We start from the raw sequence: 20,704 nt of genomic DNA on the forward strand, positions 1-20,704 counted from the left end.
CTAACTCAAGGCTGTGGATTTTACTAGGGAGAGGAAACCAAGTTAAGCATTGGAACACTGAGTCCCTTTTGTAGATATAGCCCTTAGGTTATAAAACCCACATTTGAAGATGTGCATGCTATGCTTAGCAGTTTGTAATCAAACAGTAAGGCTTAAATTCTGCACCTGAAAGATGAATGTTATTCTCTCCCTCCCAAGCAAAATAAAATTAACTTTACCTATAGTGATGTTTTGTTTATCATTTAACGCAAAAAAACCCTTTCGGTGAAATCCAACAAGTAAAATTTTCTTGTGTAAATTCTGCATTTGGCATTTTTTATTTTTTGTTGTTGTTGTTTTTGTTCATTAGGGTGCTTGTGGACTCATTGTTGCAAGGTAATGAGCACCTAACTTCCATGGAAGTCAGTAGGAGTTGAGAACAGTCAACAGCTTGCAGGATTGAGCCTTGTACTGCATAATCTTTAATTGTATTCATGAGCGTTCCTTCATACAAGTAGTGTCTTAGTTTAATGGGACTACATCTGTAAGTGCTCATGAATTTAGGGGTTGTAAAGCCTAGCCCTAACTGTTCAGCATGTCTACATTTTAGCTGAGAACAGTGGTAGTGTGACTGTTGTGATGTATGATGGTTAATAAGCAGGCATGAGAGCATTATATATGTCATACTTCAAAATTTTTAAAAAAAATAAATAATGTAGTCAGCTGGTGTGTTTCAGAAGAAGCCATGAGACGCCTGAAACTGCAATGGTAAGAGAATACATTAATTAATGGCCCTTTTTGGCTTTTGAAATTGTGTATAAAAATATAACATGAACTTTTTTAATCTATTGAAGTTTTAAAAATATTTAATGTCAGCTTGTAACAGTACAGACTCACCCCTGCAGCACCTCCTGCTGGTCATCCAGGGAATTCTCTCTCCAGCCTCTGGAGGGCCCTCTGCAGGCCAGTGATCCACCAGTCCTCTCCTTCCCAGCTCCCATGTCCCTCCCAGGACCCCAGGGCCCCTTGCTCTGGGTGCTGCCCCCTGGCAGTACCCACACACTAGGTCTCCCCTCCCAGGAGAACCCCCACCTACTATCCCCACCTTGCCTCAGCACTAGGCCAGTGCTAGTCACCAACTACCCCCACTCCCTGGGGCAAACTACAGTATGGGCCACTCATCACTGGCAAAGAGGGTTTGGACCTGCTGCCTTGGCCTAGCCTTGGGCTGCTCTCTGCAACCCCCAGTACCCCTTGGCCTTCCGCTAGGCCGCAGCCTGGGGCTATCCAGGCTGCAGCTCCTCAGCCTGTCCCCAGCCCTGCTCCACTCAGGTATGCTATCCCTAGCTTGCTGTAGCCAGGCCCTTCTCTCTCTGCACTCAGAGAGAGACTGCTGAGCTTCTGGCTGCCCTGGCCTTCATAGGGCCAGCTGAGTCTGTTTGGGGCGTGGCCCCAGTTGCAGCCACTTCCCCCAATCAGCTCAGCCTATAAACTACTTTCTCCAGCCCCAGTCCCCTCTGGACCGGAGCAGGGTTACTACCCTGCTACACACCTCTCCCCTCAAACTCCCCACCCCCAGGGGGGGAAAGGGGAGACTTATGGCCTGGGGTCCCCGAAGTTGGTCCTCCAGGCTTGCACATTTTTGCTCCGCAGCCTCCCAGCCGCGGGCCATCTCCCGGGTACATGCCTCTGCTTGCCGCAGGGCCCGCCCTGCCGCCACGCATCGTGCCTGTAGATCCTGGTCCCCCAGGCCCTCTTCCCTCAGGGTCTGGGTCCCCTTGGTCATCTGTCCCACAACCACCTGGGTCCATTTTGTTCCTTGGACATGGCCCACTTGGTCCCTAGCCTCTTGCTGTGCCCACTCCTTCTGGGTCTCTCTCTCCGTGACTGGTGTGGTGACGGTCTGGGTCCCAGCCTCTTGTGGTGTCCCCTCCATCCCAGTCACCACCTTGGTCACGTTTGGTCCCTCCGTGCCTACAGGCACCTCTTCTTGTCGCCCCTCAGTCCCTCTGAGAGGGCAATGCCTCTTTAGATGGCCTAGTTCCCGGCAGCCCCAGCAGGCTTCTCGCCTCTGGGCTGCCCGGGACTTCTTATGGTCCCTTTGGGGTCCTGTCCCCTTACCAGGACTGACGTGGACCTCTTGTGTTGGGCCTGGGCATATCCTCCACACATGGCCCGACTGCCCATAGGCCCAACAAGTCAGCCACCGCCCGGGTTGCTTCACCCGGCAAGCTGTTCTCGGGACCTCCCCTCGTCCTTGCTGGGGTTGCGACGCCCGGCCCCTACCCCAATAGGGACAGTCCCGTGCCACATGCCCCACCTGTTTGCAGGCATAGCAAGTCCTGCGCCCCTTCACAGGCTGCCTGGCCTTGGCGCTCCACTTCGTGTCCTGCTGGCGGCTCCTCCAACACTCCTGCCGGAGGAGTTGGACTAGGGTCCGCTGCTCCCTCGCTAGCTGGGCCATCTGTCGATGGAGGGCCCCTTGCACCTCCCATCGTTCCTGCTGGGTCTCCCGTATTCCCTGCAGGACGTCAGCCCCCTTCCTCGGGGATGCTGACACCGGGACTCACCCAGGGACAATACCTGGGGTCTCTCCATAATATACCCCGGTGTATACGGGATCCATTGTCCCGTTCCTCAGTTTCTCCACCGTCTCAGACAATAGTCCTGCTGTCCTGCCTTGTCCCTTGTGTCGGGGTGGACCGTTTATGCCTACATTCTCCACCAAACCGTAACGGTACGGACTCACCCCTGTGGCGCCTCCTGCTGGTCGTCCAGGGAATTAGCTCTCCAGCTCCAGCCCCAGCCCACTCTGTACTGGAGCAGGGTTACCACCCCGCTACACGGCTCAAAATTGATGCCCATTTAAAACTACTGTCTTGGTCTCGTAAGACCTGGAGGGGAAGAACCATCCTCCCTCAGGTCAAGGAACAAAAGTGGAGCCACTGAACAGCAACTGCAACCTTAATTTCACAGTTACCCCTGGAGCTGGTGCACTGTTTTTTTGCAGAAGGAGGGCCCAGTGGATTTGTGTAGTAATGGATCCAGCAGAAAAGTCCTTCTCTCCCACCCCAGACCCAACCTGCCTCCATACCATCTCCAAATCCTAGCGTTGTGGCTCAAGGGAACCCTACCAGAAATATGTTCATGTTATGCTGGGGTCCACACCCCTGACCACATTCTTTGTATTTTCCCACCCTAATACAGTGAATGAAACTGCAGTTGTTCTACTGTGTGAAGATCTCTACGTGAAGAACTGCACACAAGAAGCTATTAGCAACATGCAACAAGAAGTTTTATTAATTCTACAAAACCCACAGAATATTCTATATATTCATGAGTACCACCTTCTGGAACCTTAGATAACTATTTACATATATACACACACAGATATCTCATAATATTGCGCTTACGGGGTGTGGGAAGCATTTACAATTAATCAGAACCATTGAAGAACCACCTCAGTCTGCACTTACTTTAAAATGAGTCAGAAAGTTACAAATGTCTCCATTAAATAAATCTTTTCTTTTAATTCTTAAATTTCAGGAGCTGGCTAGTCATTTTGCTGGTTTCATGCCTAAGAACGTATGCAACAAGTGCCTCTAAACCCAATATTTTACTGATAATGGCTGATGATCTTGGTTTGGGGGATGTAGGCTGCTATGGCAATGATACACTAAGGTAAGGTCACATTGTCATGGTCACTGTGGCATGAATTGAGGAGCTGAAATTCATCAAAATGTCCCCATAGTTTTCATCTTGGTGTGTAGTGTTGTCCTCTCGCCTGGTGGAAATACAGAGTCAAGAAAAAGGATAGGCATACTTGAGTCAACCGGTATTCCACCATCTCATTATACATGAAAAGTGCGCTTCATTTTCCTTTGGAGTGTCCTAACGATAGCACAGTAGGCTGTGGCTTACAATAGGTATGAGAACAGGTTCAAAACTACTTAATATTAGAAAAATAACATATCAATTAAAGTAACCCTGGGCTTACTTATTTAGGTAGCTGCCTGTCATCTTAGGTGATCAGTTTAAATATGTTCTTTTCAGTGTACAGTATATAGAAAATAAATGGGCAACAGTAAGTGTTACGTTGCAAGGGACTTTCTTGGGATGGTTGTTGATTCATTTGCCCGGATGGACACGCATGCGCACATACGCGTGCATGTACTCCAAGGTTACATTTGAAATTGGGATTTGACACCAAATGTCAGCTCCAACCAGCATAGGTTTAAATGTAATATGTGCATGGAATGATGTCTCCATGTCCATGATATAGTTATCCCAAGATTGACTTATCCATTTTTATTTAGACATATTAATACTGTGTGTGTGTGTGTGAGAGAGAGAGAGAGCATAAAGAAAGTTCTTGGATGAAAGAGAAATTTCTTATTATAGTCATTATTATGTGTATTCTGGGTATTTTACGCCTTCCTTTCTCCAGCTTTGGCAGCTGCCAAAGAGTTGATGCTGGACCTGATGTGGAATTTGTCTGTTTCAGTGTGTCAAATCTTATGTTTCTCCAAAGGCTCGTGAAAATGTATGTTCACTTTAATAAGACAGGCTAGCTTTCTGCCAGGCACAGTACATGCAGCTATTGTTTTTCTCTTTGGAGAGTTTTCCAATACATGGTAATCATTTTAATTGCAAAATTGAGATTTTTTTTAAAAGGAAAATATAATTTAAAAGTGTAAGAATTGTTTCTGAAGTACTGAGTGGCAGGCACAAGAGACAATTGGATTGTTTGTTTTTTAAAGATGTAACTGTACTATGTGTTTGCAATCTCAGTCATATACAATATATAAAAAGCTTTAAATCAACAAAATGTTACTCAAGTCACGTACTACAAAGTGATAAAACAGAAAAGGCCCATTCTCTTATCTTCACTTTTATTTCTGCAGTGAGAATGCAAAACATAGTGGTTCCCTTTCTGCGGGCAGGAGAAATAAATCCCTGTATTGTCATATATCCATATCTGGTTCCATATGTCAATACAGTATATGCTTTCTTCATCTGGGATGTACTCTTTGGTTCTTATTTTTCTTATTGCATGTTATTTATCCAGTGTAACTGATTTTTTTTTTTATTTTAATCAATACCACTTGGGAGAGGTAATAGGTAAAGGTAATAGGACTAATATAAACATTTTCTCACTATTTAGTTGTATATAAAGCAGACAATGTGTAGATTCATCCATGATGGTCTTGAATATGCTGCTTTATTTTGTGTGTGTCTCAAATTTGATCATAGTTCATTTTTCTTTTTAGGACCCCTAATATTGATCAGCTGGCAAAGGAAGGAGTGAAACTTACTCAGCACATTGCTGCGGCTCCACTTTGCACACCAAGCAGAGCTGCTTTCCTGACTGGCAGATACCCTATCAGATCAGGTTGGACCTCTCTTTAATGGTTCACTGCTGTCTAAACAGTACAATTTTCTATTGCAATTCCTTTAAATAGATCTTGATTAAATAGACCTTGTGTCCAGTTCTATGGTTTTTGACAGCATATCATTGCATTTTGGTTTTAAATAAAACATGACCTTCCATTCATCGAAGAGAATAATAGGAAAAGAAACAAGTAATTTATTATTTTGTATTATGCTTTAGGAATGGGATCCAGCACTAAACAGCGTGTTCTTTTTTGGACTGGTGGCTCAGGAGGGCTCCCTCCAAATGAAACAACTTTTGCCAGAATACTGCAGCAGCAAGGTTATACCACAGGACTTATAGGTACAGTATGTAGAAATTAGCTAGACTACAGTTTCCAATCTATAAAACTTCTTAAGCACTGTAACATTTTGAAATATAGCCCATTTGTTTACAAAAACCATAATTTACATATCTGATAAGCCCAAAATGAATAAATATGGATGTACAAAGTAAACTGAAAGTTCAGAAAACAGGATCTGGTGAATTCAGTATATAATGTTTTAGGAAACCCCCACAAAATATGCATTGACTTATGAGAGCAGTTGCTTGCCAGACACTACAATAGTCTTAAACAATTACTGCTCAGTCACTCACCTGCTGGGTGAACTTGCTATGTTTGTGCATCCTATATATTACCAGAGCCAAGTCTCTTACCAGGACCTTCATGAGCTGTACCTATATTAGGTGAGGCACAAAGTGGGAAGACACTCATTGACTTCAGTGGTGGATCAGGTCCCACACAGAGGGCAAAAATCCCACTGAAGTCATAGGAATTGTGCCTGAGTAAGAATAGCAGGATTTGTCCTTTAAACAGCACTTTTTTCCCCCCCAAAAAATATTGTTCTAAAAAGTGAAAGACACTTACTGTGTTTAAGCATACTGGGGGTGAAAATTAACCTTTTTGTAGATGGCCAGCACAGGCCTCTACACCATTTCAGTTTTGCTTAGCTCTCAGTTTGTGGGTTTAAGAGGGTGTCATAACTATAAAGGGAAGGGTAACAGCTGTCCTGTGTACAGTACTATAAAATCCCCTCCTGGCCAGAGACTCCAAAATCCTTTTCCCTGTAAAGGGTTAAGAAGCTCAGGTAACCTGGCTGACACCTGACCCAAAGGACCAATAAGGGACAAGATACTTTCAAATCTTGGGGCGGGGGGAAGGCTTTTGTTTGTGCTCTTTGTTTGGGAAGTTGTTCGCTCTTGGGACTGAGAGGGACCAGATATCAATCCAGGTTCTCCAAATCTTTCTGAACAAGTCTCTCATATTTCAGACTTGTAAGTAAACAGCCAGGCAAGGTGTGTTAGTTTTACTTTGTTTTCTCAACTTGTAAATGTACCTTTTACTAGAGTGTTTATCTCTGTTTGCTGTACTTTGAACCTGAGGCTAGAGGGGGGTCCTCTGAGCTCTTTAAGTTTGATTACCCTGTAAAGTTATTTTCCATCCTGATTTTACAGAGATGATTTTTACCTTTTTTCTTTAATTAAAAGCCTTCTTTTTAAGAACAGGTTTTAGAGTAGCAGCCGTGTTAGTCTGTATCCGCAAAAAGAAGAACAGGAGTGGAGTACTTGTGGCACCTTAGAGACTAACAAATTTATTAGCGCATAAGCTTTCGTGGACTACAGCCCACTTGCATCCGAAGAAGTGGGCTGTAGTCCACGAAAGCTTATGCTCTAATAAATTTATTAGTCTCTAAGGTGCCACAAGTACTCCTGTTCTTCTTTTTAAGAACCTGATTGATTTTTCCTTGGTTTTTAGATCCAAGGGGGTTGGATCTTAATCCACCAGGAGTTGGTGGGAGGAAGGAGGGGGGATGGTTAATTTCTCCTTGCTTTAAGATCCAAGGGGTTTGGAGTTGTATTCACCAGGGAATTGGTGAAGAGTTTCTCAAGGCTTCCCAGGGAAGGGAACTAGCTTTGGGAATGGTGGCAGCGGACCAGATATAAGCTGGTAGTTAAGCTTAGAAGTTTTCATGAAGGCCCCCACATTTGTACCCTAAAGTTCAGAGTGGTGAAGCAGCCTTGATAGAGGGACTTAGTAATATATAGGTCTTGTGCTAGCTCTCTTCAAAGGGATGAACATGACTAGGGATAGTGCAGACTGGTTCTAATGTTATACTGTAAAACACAACCAACAGCAGCTAGTAGTACTAAGAGGTCCTTTACCAGTCTTGTAGCCACTGACACCATAGTTATAGGCTCTTCTATAACTATGCACTCTTCTGTGTCAAGATATATTCTTATTGTGCTATAATATAACTTAATTATGGTCTGTGTAAATAACAATTATTAGTATGCTGTAAGTTATACATTCTGTAGAATTAGAACACCATATTTTGGGGATCATTTTAAAATAAATTTAGCCAAATAAAGTTGAAGTGCGGGGGCTGACCATGTGTAAATCCTGTTACAGAGGACTTCCCTCCCAGGAGTGGATGTCACACTAAACTTATAGGCTATCTGATGTACTTACCATCAGCTCCTTCTTGGATCCCAAAGGATCCTTCTTTAGAGTAAGGGCTAACTTACAATTTAAGTATCAAAAAAAATTTCCATTCTTGATCTCATTCAGTATGTCTCTCCCCTCATCTGGGCTTTCATCCTAACTGGAATTCTGTTAGTTGAGTTAGATGAGGGTAAATTGGTTTTTCTATTTATTATATGCTTCCACATATAAATTTTAACCTCTTCCATCCCTGACCTAGACTCGGCTGATCTGTTTTATATTTTCATTTAGGAGAAAAGCCAAACTTTTGGGAATATAGGCAGGGGCACCCAGTGTCAATGATATCTGATTTTAAATCTTTCGTTTATCTTTTAAGGAAAGTGGCATCAGGGTATGAACTGTGAATCCCACAGTGATCACTGCCATCACCCTTTAAACCATGGCTTTGACTATTTTTATGGCATGCCTTTTACCCTTGTGAATGAATGCCAAAGTACAGAAAATCGTCGCCTCAACGCATTGGTGCAAGCTAAATATTGGCTTTACAGTCAGATAATTGCCCTTACAGTGCTCACACTTTTGATTGGAAAACTGACCGGCTTATTCTTGGTAAAATGGAAAGCAATCATCTGCTTTGCCCTGTGTGGTTTCCTGTTTTTCATCTCCTGGTTCTCCAGTTATGGATTTGTAAAGTATTGGAACTGTATCCTGCTGAGAAACCATGACATTAGTGAACAACCAATGAAGCTAGAAAAAGCCACTTCCAATGTACTTAAGGAGGCTGTTTCATTTATTGAACGGTAACCAATAAATATCATATTATCCTTTTAATGTTTCTTAACTATATTGTTATTGTAAATGTCTCTAATAGTACAAGTCACCATTGGGTTAGGCAGCTAATGTGCTGAGACAACTGACTATCATGATGACCAGTATTGTTTCATCAATTCCTTGTGTTCCCCTGGCTGACTGGCTCCATCTCTTGCCTCTAATACTTAAACTATGAGCTCCTTGGGGGCAGGGACCAACTCTTTGTTCTGTTTTTACACCGCCCTGCACAATGGGGTCTTGGTCCATGACTGGGGCTCGTAGATAGACAGTACCACAAATAACAACAACAATTTTAGCTTGATGTCTGTAGGTTAACATCCCTCAAGAAAATAGTCCATAGGCTGAACAGTTTATCAAAAGCAATACTGGATTTTCCAACTGTATTAGTTCTTTGTAATAGACAAAGCTCTTAATTCTCACCTTGCAAGTATTCATGTGTGAAATCTGAGCTAACCCACAGTGAATGAGTATCCTTTCCACCAGTGCACAGGGCTTTTGCAGTAAAAATGGCAAAATTCTCCGCTCTGTGCAACACCTTGACCGTGCTCAACCCCCCCAAACAGAAATCCCTTTCTCTGTTACAGAGAAAACATCAACCTTTGGGCTGGGAGTTTATACGTTTCTGCTAATACAAAGATATTTTGTTTATAAATGAAATTTATTGTGTGTGAAAAATGTCCCATTCCTGCATGCATCTGGAATTTGTTTTTCTTCAGTTTTGCATGTCTGAAACCTCACAAGCATAGTTGTGTAAGGCCTTGTCTACACTACGAGAGTAGTTCGATTTTACTTAAATCGAATTTTTGGAATCGATATTGCAAAGTCGAACGTGTGTGTCCACACTAAGGACAGTAATTCGACTTTGTGAGTCCACACTAACGGGGAAAGCGTCGACATTGGAAGTGGTGCACTGTGGTCAGCTATCCCACAGTTCCCGGAGTCCCCGCTGCCCATTGGAATTCTGGGTGGAGCCGCAAATGCCTTCTGGGTAAAAAAAATGTGTCCAGGGTGCTTTTGGGTAACTGTCGTCATCCGTCCATCACTCCCGCCCTCCCTCCCTGAAAGCGCCGGCGGGAAATCAGTTCGCGCACTTTTCTAGTCAGTGACAGCGCGGACGCCACAGCACTGCGAGCATGGAGCCTGCTGCAACCATCACTGCAGTTGTGGCCGCTCTCAACGCCTCGCAACTTATCATACACCTTTCCCTGAGGCAGATGCAGAAAAGTCAGGCGAGGAGGCTACGTCAACGCGGTGATGGCCTGAAGTCTGAGAGTAGCACAGACCTCTCAGAAAGCAGGGGACCCAGCGCCGAGAACATCACGGTGGCAATGGGTCATGTTGATGCCATGGAACGGCGATTCTGGGCACGGGAAACAAGCACTGAGTGGTGGGACCGCATAGTGCTGCAGGTCTGGGATGAATCCCAGTGGCTGCGAAACTTTCGCATGCGGAAGGGAACTTTCCTGGAACTTTGTGAGTTGCTGTCCCCTGCCCTGAAGCGCAATGACACCCGGATGCGAGCAGCCCTGACTGTCCAGAAGCGAGTGGCCATAGCCCTGTGGAAGCTTGCAACGCCAGACAGCTACCGGTCAGTCGCGAACCAGTTTGGGGTGGGCAAATCTACCGTGGGGGTTGTTGTGATGCAAGTAGCCAAGGCAATCCTTGATGTACTGCTGCCAAAGGTAGTGACCCTGGGAAACGTGGAGGCGATCATAGATGGCTTCGCAGCGATGGGATTCCCAAACTGCGGTGGGGCCATAGATGGAACTCACATCCCTATCCTGGCACCGGAACACCAGGCCAGCCAGTACATTAACAGAAAGGGCTACTTTTCCATGGTGCTGCAAGCACTGGTGGACCACAGGGGACGTTTTACCAACATCTACGTGGGATGGCCGGGCAAGGTTCATGACGCTCGTGTTTTCAGGAACTCTGGTCTGTTTAGACGGCTGCAGCAAGGTATTTACTTCCCGGACCACAAAATAACTCTTGGGGATGTGGAGATGCCTATAGTCATCCTCGGGGACCCAGCCTACCCGCTAATGCCCTGGCTCATGAAGCCCTATACTGGCGCCCTGGACACTGAAAAAGAACTCTTCAACTACCGGCTGAGCAAGTGCAGAATGGTGGTGGAGTGTGCTTTTGGCCGTCTCAAGGGGAGATGGAGAAGCTTACTGACTCGCTGTGATCTCAGCGAAACCAATATCCCCATTGTTATTGCAGCTTGCTGTGTGCTCCACAATCTCTGTGAGAGCAAGGGGGAGACCTTTATGGCGGGGTGGGAGGTTGAGGAAAATAGCCTGGCTGCTGATTACTCACAGCCAGACAGCCGGGCGATTAGAAGAGACCAGCGGGAAGCGCTGTGCATCCGGAAGGCTTTGAAAGCAAAGTTCCTGAGTGAGCAGGGTAACCTGTGACTTTAAAGTTTGTGTATTGAGAAGCTAAACCTGCCCCCGTTTCTTTGCCCAGTTAATGTTGACTATCCTATCCAGTTACATACCCCCTTCACCCCACTTCCAACACACGTTTCAAAATAAAAATAGTTCTACTTTGTTAAAGCACACCGTTTTCTTTAATACTGTATTCGCGGGAATTTTTTAAAACTGGGACGCAGACTGTGGTGCGGAGCGGGTGTACTGTAGTGGCGCGAATGCAGCTTCTAAACTCAAGGATTGACAGGCTCCGCTGCGGTGGGATGGTTGTTTCAACGGAGCCTGTCACCCCTCCTGATAGGGACTGTGTGTATGGGGGGGTCTATGTGACTTTGTGGCAGGGGGAGGACGGTTACAGATCCCCTGCTGTGTGGCTCTGTGATCCTGCCTAAGGACCGCCGCTTAAGATCTGTAACTGCCCTCCCCTGCCACAAAGTCACAGAGCAACCCACCCCCCACCACGTAACATGAAAACAACCTCCCAGACTAACCAGGGTAACTAGTCACTGCATCACTGCACTATGTATGTGCCCTGCTGCTGTGCCTGCCCCCGACTATATACCCTGCCAAAGGTGACTGTCCTGTCGAATTACCAACCCCCTATCCCCCCCTCCTCCAAAAGAACATGATGGAAACAGTAGTTAACAGAAACGTATTTTTTATTATCAACCAAACATGGAACTGGGAAAGTGAAACTTGGACGGGGGCTTGTGTCAGGCGGGAAGGAAAGAACTTGTCAAATTTTGGGGAATGAGAGCCTTCTGCTGCTCGAGCTCTCTGCAGGGGTGGAGTGAGAGTTAGCAGGGACTCTGCCGCCTCTCCTTCTGTGCACTTTGGGTGAGGGGAGTATGGGACTTGGTGGCGGGGGAGGGCGGTTAGAGATGGACTGCAGCGGGGCTCTGTCCTCCTGCCTCCGTTCCTGCAGAACATCCACAAGGCGCCGGAGCGTGTCCGTTTGCTCCCTCATTAGTCCAAGCAGGGTTTGAGTCGCCTGCTGGTCTTCCTGACGCCACCTCTCCTCCCGATCCATGTTGGCTTGGTGCATTCGGGTCAAGTTCTCCCGCCACTGGGTCTGCAGTGCTGCCTGGGCTCTGGAGCAGGCTATAAGCTCCGAGAACATGTCCTCCCGTGTCCTCTTCTTCTTATGCCTAATCCGCGCTAGCCTCTGGGAGTGTGATGACAGGCTAGGTTGTGAGACAGTCGCAGATGGGGCTGTGGGAATGGGAAAAAGGGAGTGAATTCCTCAGAAAGATAAATGTAGTTGTGAACAAAGAACATAGTCTTTCTCTGTTAACAAGACCATGCACAGCACCTATCACATGCGCACTCAGCACAAGGTCGAATTCTCGGCCTTCGCATTCAGTGCCTGGGGTCTTCTACAGCACATTTGAGAAGCCTCTCAGGAGAACGGAATTTCTGTTGCAGGCAGACATGGTAAGCCGTAGACTTGTGGCAGCTTAAAACTTTAATATTAGCAATGGCCTCATTTCACATTGAAATCAATGTCGGTCCCTGCTGCCAGCAATTCGGCAAGCAGGAAGTCTGCTCCTGTCCCACACACTCGCGGCTGTCCCCGGGAACGATCCCTTTCGGCTGCCCCTCTCCCGCCTCCACCGCGTGGCTGCAAACCAGCGGTTACAGTTCTGTAAAGGAACGGCAAAGCAGTCCCAACACTAACATTCCCCTACCTCATTCAAAGCAGGTCATCATGAGCGACATCACCCTCATGAGGATCTCTGACAGCGAGAAAGAGAGAATGCTCCGGGAAAGCCTGCAAAGACCAGGGCCGTATGCCGCCATGCTGTGCAGAGCAATGATTCCAGAGTACTTGATAGTCTCGTGGCGTGGCAACGTGTCCTACTACGGAGGACCCAATAAGGCCGCTCTCCCCAAGAACCTAATGCAGCGGATTTCCAATTACCTCCAGGAGAGCTTCCTCGAGATGTCACAGGAGGATTTCTGCTCCATCCCCGGACATATAGACCGCATTTTACTGTAGCTGCTGTAGCAGTGACTAACCAGTAGAGCGGCTTGGGCAGGACAATCATGCAAAACCGGACATTGCTAGATTTTTTTTCAATAGTTGCACTGCCCATGACTGAACCGTTAAGCTAATCAAACTAATCATGAGAAACCCATTTTTTAAATTGTTAATATTCCTGTTCTGTTACAAATAAATGTTTAGATTTTTACAACACTTACTGGCTGATCCTTCCCCAGATTCTGTGTCCGGGGTAACGGCTGGGGAGGGTTGGTAGGGGATCTCTGTAAGGGTGATGAAGAGATCCTGGCTGTCAGGGAAATCAGCGTTGTGAACGCTGTCGACTGCCTCGTCCTCCTCATCTCCTTCCTCATCTTCCCCGTCCGCTAACATGTCCGAGGATCCAGCCGTGGACACTATCCCATCCTCAGAGTCCACGGTCACTGGTGGGGTAGTGGTGGCGGCCGCACCGTGGATGGAATGCAGTGCCTCGTAGAAACGGGATGTCTGGGGATGGGATCCGGAGCGTCCGTTTGCCTCTTTGGTCTTCTGGTAGCCTTGTCTCAGCTCCTTGATTTTCACGCGGCACTGCGTTACATCCCGGCTGTATCCTCTCTCTGCCATGTCTTTAGAGATCTTCTCGTAGATCTTTGCATTCCGTCTTTTGGATCGCAGCTCGGAAAGCACGGACTCATCGCCCCACACAGCGATGAGATCCAAGACTTCCCGATCAGTCCATGCTGGGGCCCTCTTTCTATTCTGAGATTGCACGGCCATCACTGCTGGAGCGCTCTGCATCGTTGCCAGTGCTGCTGAGCTCGCCACGATGTCCAGACAGGAAATGAGATTCAAACTGGCCAGACAGGAAAAGGAATTCAAATTCAAATTTTCCCGGGGCTTTTCCTGTGTGGCAGTTCAGAGCATCCGAGCTCGTACTGCTGTCCAGAGCGTCAACAGAGTGGTGCACTGTGGGATAGCTCCCGGAGCTATTAGCGTCGATTTCCATCCACACCTAGCCTAATTCGACGTGGCCATGTCGAATTTAGCGCTACTCCCCTCGTCGGGGAGGAGTACAGAAGTCGAATTAAAGAGACCTCTATGTCGAACTAAATACCTTCGCGGTGTGGACGGGTGCAGGGTTAATTCGATGTAACGGCGCTAACTTCGACATAAACGCCTAGTGTAGACCAGGCCTAAGATTCCATCTGCAGACATAGCCTAACGTGTCACTGAATAAACACCAAACAATATATTTCAAGGCCATTTGTTTTGGGGGGCGGGGGGATTGTTTTTCAACTAAAACTCTCTTTTTCTGAGACAGTGACAATTTATTTTTTGTTTTGTTTTTAGAAACAAGCATGGCCTATTCCTCCTCTTTGTTTCCTTTTTACATGTCCACATACCCCTCGTCACCACAGAGAAGTTTCTTGGGAAGAGTAGACATGGTTTATATGGAGATAATGTAGAGGAGATGGACTGGATGGTGGGTAAGTGGTCTTTCTTTTTGAATGAGACTGACTTTATTTATTTAAATTTGTCTAAAAAAAATTAAAAGGCATGGTAGGTACCCGATATAATTTACAATAACAAATAGATTTAAACTGCCTGAAACAGGTCTCTACAATATACGGATGTGCCCAAGGACCAGCACCCTGTTACACTGCCCCTTGCTTTAAACATATGTTATTCTTAGGAAGCAAATACAAGCAGTTGTTCTGGAGTATTTCTCTTTTTTAATTAAAACTCTATTCTGTGCAGTGCTGTGATAGTATAATGTAATCAAATTGTAGAATACAAACACTTTATAACATCTGGCCTCAAGGAATGCTTTTAACATACTGAATTAAATGTATGGTTCAAACATGACAGTTGTCAGTATAAAGTTGAACGTGCACAGTGTACTCAGTCTCCTGTGGTTTATTTCTTGTTGCGCATATCTGTCTTGGGTACCTATATGGCTGTCATCACCTTAGTATCTGAGCACCTCTCTCAGTCTTTAATGTATTTATCCCACAACATCCCTGTGAGATAGGGAATTGTAATCTAATGGCTAGGGCGCTGGATTGGGACTCAGTGACTTGGGTACCGTTCCTGTCTCTGCTGCTAGCCTTCAGCAAATCACTTCCCCCTCCCTGTGCCTCAGTTTACCCATCTGTAAAATGGGATTAATGATGCTAACTGCAAGAAACATTGATATCTACAGATGAAAAGTGCTATATTAGACCTAAGTATTAATTATTATTATTATAATTATTATCACAGTTTTACAGCTGGGGAACTAAGACACAGAAAGGCTAAATCATCAAGGTCACACAGGAAGTTTGTGGAGGAGCATAGACTAGGTTAGTGCCCTAACCCCTAGACCATCCTTCCTTTTGATGCACTTCAGCTGTTGCTCCTTCATCTGTAGCCACAGGAGGCACCTATTGCCAGTGAGTTTCCTAAATACTGGGCTAAAAGTTATGAGATCAGACCTGCTCCCCAGCTTTTTGCAAAAACAGCATAGGTGCCTATCTCAGATCCTAGCGAGTGCTCCCTGCTGGCCATCCAATAGGACTGCTGTGAGGAGAGTCCAAGCCTCTGTGCTCTGGATCCACAGGGTGTTAAGCTTCTGGAGCCTCAGCAAGCTGCTGCACTGTTCCTCCCTTGGCCAGGGCACTGACTCTCAGTCTGGTACCCCTTCTTGGAAATGGGCCCTAGGACAGGTGGGCTGAAGAGCTCCCTCAGGAGCAGCACTTCCCCCTGAAATACCTAAACACACCTCTCCTAAAACTCCACCCCAAAGGTGTGAAGCTTCTGAAACTCTCTCAGGGGAAGGCAGTTGTGGTGAAGCATCCAATATACACACACATGCTATGTACAGTCTAAAACATTTATACTCTTCTATACTTAGTTGTACAAAGCACAGGATAGTACAGAGCATTTAAAACAATAAACACTAAACCCATATTTAATTCCCTTACCATGTCAGGGCATGCTTTTAGCCAACTGCCCTCTACTGTTATTCTTATGCCACCAGCTTTTGGAATGTTCAACCCAACATGGAGACAGACAGACCATAGAAAAGGCAAATGTTTGAACATTGAAAGTGGAGTTTGCAGCCTGACACAGATACTAGGGTTCATAATCTTACACAGAATTCATAAATTGTACATATTCCCAAATCATCACAGTGCCTAATCCCATGAGAGGGTTTGCAGCTCAGAATTCCAAGCAGAGGGAGGTGCCTCCCTGCAGCCCCAACTTAGGTGCCCAACTTGCCGAGAGGGGCAGGGTTTAAAACACCCCTCTTACCTTGGTATCTCCCATTGACTAGTTTAGGAGGGGAACCGCTAGCATACTGGGCTTTTGTGGTTCCCATTCTGAGGTGTCCTCTCTTCCCATTCATTGTCTATGGAGCCTAGGTGCCCAACTCAGATATGATCAGGGCCGGTGCTTCCAGTAGGTGACCCTAGGCGGTCGCCTAGGGCGGCAGGATTTGCAGGATGGCATTTTGCCGTCCTCGGTGGAAATTTGGCGGCGGGGGGTCCTTCCACTCCGGGTCTTCGGCGGAAATTCGGTAGCGGGTCCTTCACTCACTCCGGGACCCGCCGCCGAAGTGCCCTGAAGATGTGGAGCAGAAGGACCCCTGCCGCCGAATGCTCAGAGGAGGAGCGCTGCCGCCTAGGGCGGCAAAAACCCTGGCACCGCTCCTGGATGTGATGAATCCCACTGATTTTCTACATGCCTAAAAGTTAGGTGTGGTGACCCTCAGCATCACCACACCTAAGTTCCTTTGAGGATCTAACCCCCACTGACTTCACTGGACTTTGGATCAGGTCCTCAATGACACATTTGTAACTCCGTTTCTCAGTATTGAATAGCGCTATTTTTCTTTATTTATAGGCAGAATTCTGGATGCTATTGACAAAGAAGGCTTGAAGAATAACACATTCACTTATTTCACATCTGACCATGGAGGACACTTGGAGGCTCAAAAACAAAATACCCAATTAGGTGGTTGGAATGGAATATACAAAGGTGAGAACGCTGTAGACTATCTGTCTGTGGGACTTTATAGCATCTTCTTTCTTAAAATAAATAGGTCCAGGTTGAATATATTTATAAAGTTATATTCTGCTTTATCATGGAGCTCAGAAAGGCAACTAAAACCCAGATAGTTTCCAATATCCAGACTCACCAGCATCTATACTTATATAACAATACTGTGATATCTGAGCACCAGTCTTTAATGTATTTATCTGCAACACCCCTATTAGTTAAGGAAGTACTGTCATCCCCACATACAGATGGGAAACTAAGGCACAGAGAGGCTAGTGTGCCTGCTGACATAGGAAGTCTTGGCATAGCAAGGACTTTATCCTTATCTCCAAAGCCCTGGGGTAGTGCCCTAACCACTGGACCATCCTTCCTCTCTTCCATACCAATAATTCTATACCAATAAATGCAACTAGATAATGGCATGGAATGTACATTTATAAAATTTGCAGATGACACCAAGCTGGAAGGGGTTGCAAGTGCTTAGAATTCACAATGATCTTGACAAATTAGAGAATTGATCTGAAATCAACAAGATTAAATTCAATAAATACATGTAAAAAGTACTTCACTGAGGAAGGAAAAATTAAATGCACAAATACAAAATGGGCAGTAATTGGCTAGTACTGCTGAAGAAGATCTGGGGGTTATAGAGCAGTGCTTCTCAAGCAGGGGTACGTGTACCCCTGGGGATAGTCAGAGGTCTTCCAGGGGGTGTTCAACTTATCTAGATCAGTGTTTCTCAACCTGGGGTTGCAGCCATCAGGGAGGGGTCATGGGATGGGTTTGGGTCACAAGTGCAGGGCTGGCATTATGGTTGGCAAGCAAGGAAATTGCTCGGGGACCCACACCACAGGAAGCCACACAAAGCTAAATTACATGCTTCAGCCCTGGGACGTGGGACCCGGGCTTCAGACAAGGCTCACTAGTGAAAAACAGGCTCAAATATTTTACTGAAGTGTAAGTACAGTATTCATATTCCAATTGATTTATTTTATAATGATATGGCAAAAGTGAGAAAGTAAGCAATTTTTCAGTAATAGCGTGCTGTGACACTTTTGTGTTTTTATGTCTGATTTTGTAAGCAAGTAGTTTTTAAGTAAGATGAAACTTTGGGTATACAAAACAAATCAGACTCCTGTAAAGGGTACAGTAATCTGGAAAGGTTGAGTACCACTGCTATAGAGGATCACAGACTTAATGTGAGTCAGCAAAATGATGCAGTTGTGAAAAAGGCTAATATCATTTGCAGGCGTGTAAGAGGAGGTAATTGTCAGACAGAGGAGGTAATTGTCCCACTCCACTCAGCACTGGTGTGGCCTCAGTTGGAGTACCACATCTAATTCTAGGCACCATACTTTGGAAAAGATGTGGACACATTGAAGAAAGTCCAGAGGACAGCAACAAAAAATGATAAAAGGTTTAGAAACTTGACCTATGAGAAAAGCTGGGAAAAAACTGGGCATGTTTAGTCTTGAGAAAGGACTGAGGGAGGACCTGATAATAGCCCTCAAATCTGTTAAGGACTGTTATAAAGAGGACTGTGATCAATTGTTCTCCTTGTCCACTGAAGGTATGCCAAGAAGTAATGAGCTTAATCTGCAGCAAAGGAGATTTAGGTTAGACATCAGGAAAAAAATCTGATTATAACGGTAGTTAAACTCTGGAATAGGCTTCCAAAGGAGATTGTGGTATCTCATCATTGGAGGTTTTATGAACGGGTTGGACAAACACCTGTTAGGAATTGTTACGCCCAGAATTTTCTTTGTACCAGGGTGGTCTCAGGAATACCTAGAGGACACGGCACATTCATCTGATAAATGACTGACACAAGCAGTATATATCTAAAACAACCTTATGATCAGCTGCCTCACCGCTGCTTGTTATTTTTCCAGCCATTTCTTGTTACTACATGCATCCTTGCTGTCAGCTAATGGTGGAACGATACCTTAGTGATGTGTTTAACTAACGCAAAATATCTGCAAGGTTTCAAAATAGAGTAACTCTACTCCTTGTCCATCAGTCCTCTCCTTGATGGTTAACATATTTATATTTTAACCATCACCAACTAGTGAGTTTAGTGGATGTTTGGCCTTGTCAGCATTAGCTCAAGGCTCCCTGAGAGACCAAGCAGGTGTTTCTTCTACTTGGCACGATATCTCACAACCCCTGACTTTGCCTCTCTAGGATAATGTAACCCAGGGATTGGCAACCTTTGGCACGCGGCCCACCAGGGAAAGCCCCCTGGCGGGCCGGGCCGATTTGTTTACCTGCCACGTCCACAGGTTCGGACGATTGCAGCTCCCACTGGCTGCAGTTCACCACTGCAGGCCAATGGGGGCTGCGGGAAGCCGCGGCCAGCAGATCCCTTGTCCCGCACCACTTCCCGCAGCCCCCATTGGCCTGGAGCAGCGAACCGTGGCCTGTGGGAGCTGTGACTGGCTGAACCTGCGGATGCGGCAGGTAAACAAACTGGCCTGGCCCGCCAGGGGGCTTACCCTGGTGGGCCACGTGTCAAACGATGCCGATCCCTGATGTAACCATTTCAGTTCTCCTAAAGTGCACACTTTGCAATTGTTTAAACTTTCTTTTAATCCAGAATAACAATCAGTACTACCACCAATATCTGAAACACTAAAATGTTAATCATGATAATAGGATGCAGAAGTGCATAAAGAATCTCGTTGCTGTCGGAGACTGTGGTGGGGCGACTGCCCCACGCCCGGAGAGTGTGGGCTGCGGCAGGCCCGGGTGCCTGCATATCACGGCAGCCAATAAGAGAAAGCTTGTTGCGAGCCGATCAGAGCCCAGGTCGGGGACAGCCAATCAGGGCCAAGCTCAGCCATATAAAAGACTGCTCAGGGAGAGAGTGGTCAGTCTGTCCCAGGCCTTCAGAGGGGCAGGTCTGTCTCCAGAGCTGGGAGGCCAGCACCACGGACAGCGCAGTGCAGGCCAGCCTTGGAGAGCGGGAGAAGATCCTACTCCGTAGCCTGCCCGGCGGCAGGCCTTGAAGGAAAGGGCCTAGAGGGGAGAAGGGCTGTTGGGGAAGCGGTCCAGAGGAACAGACAGAGGAGGAAGGAGAAGGAGGACAGCGAGGTTGTCACTAGAGGGCTCTGGACCAGGACTCAGAGTAGTGGGCGGGCCTGGGTTCCCCCCCCCCCCTTTGTTCCCCTTGGCAGTACACCCAGCCATAGGCCGCAGGGAGCGGCCAGCAGAAACTACACCAGATCCCGGGCTGTAGGGATAGGACTTGGAGGTGTAGGAGTGTTGATCATCTAGCCCCCAGAAGGGGGTGTGAATGGACAAAGGGACACTGTCGGAGGGCAGTGTTCCAGAAGAGGACACCGTGCGCCGAGAGCAACGCGGGTCTACACGCCAACCAAAGGCGGGCCGACCGACGGGACACCACCAGAAGGGGGCGCTCTACTGGATTGAACCAATTCCCCTAGACGACCAGTAGGAGGCGCCACAGTGGTGAGTCCCAACCTTGTCACAGAGACCATCCCAGAAATACCTCCTGCTATTTATGTTCTTGTGTCCCTTTTTACTCTTTCAACAATTTGTTCCCG

General features: G+C 46.5%; 1 protein-coding gene across 1 annotated transcript in view; it reads left to right on the forward strand.

Moving 5' to 3' along the window:
* Positions 1-703: 703 nt before the first annotated feature.
* Positions 704-20,704, forward strand: part of LOC128825704 (arylsulfatase H-like) — a 41,192-nt gene continuing 21,191 nt past the window's right edge. Inside the window, exons 1-7 of the mRNA XM_054008450.1 lie at positions 704-747; positions 3,526-3,660; positions 5,250-5,371; positions 5,591-5,713; positions 8,230-8,653; positions 14,448-14,584; positions 16,983-17,117. Of these exons, the coding sequence (XP_053864425.1) occupies positions 725-747; positions 3,526-3,660; positions 5,250-5,371; positions 5,591-5,713; positions 8,230-8,653; positions 14,448-14,584; positions 16,983-17,117 (1,099 nt within the window). The 5' untranslated portion in view covers positions 704-724. The remainder of the gene's footprint in view (positions 748-3,525; positions 3,661-5,249; positions 5,372-5,590; positions 5,714-8,229; positions 8,654-14,447; positions 14,585-16,982; positions 17,118-20,704) is intronic.

Source organism: Malaclemys terrapin, chromosome 1 (genome assembly GCF_027887155.1).
Source record: "Malaclemys terrapin pileata isolate rMalTer1 chromosome 1, rMalTer1.hap1, whole genome shotgun sequence".
Lineage (NCBI taxonomy): Eukaryota > Metazoa > Chordata > Testudines > Emydidae > Malaclemys > Malaclemys terrapin.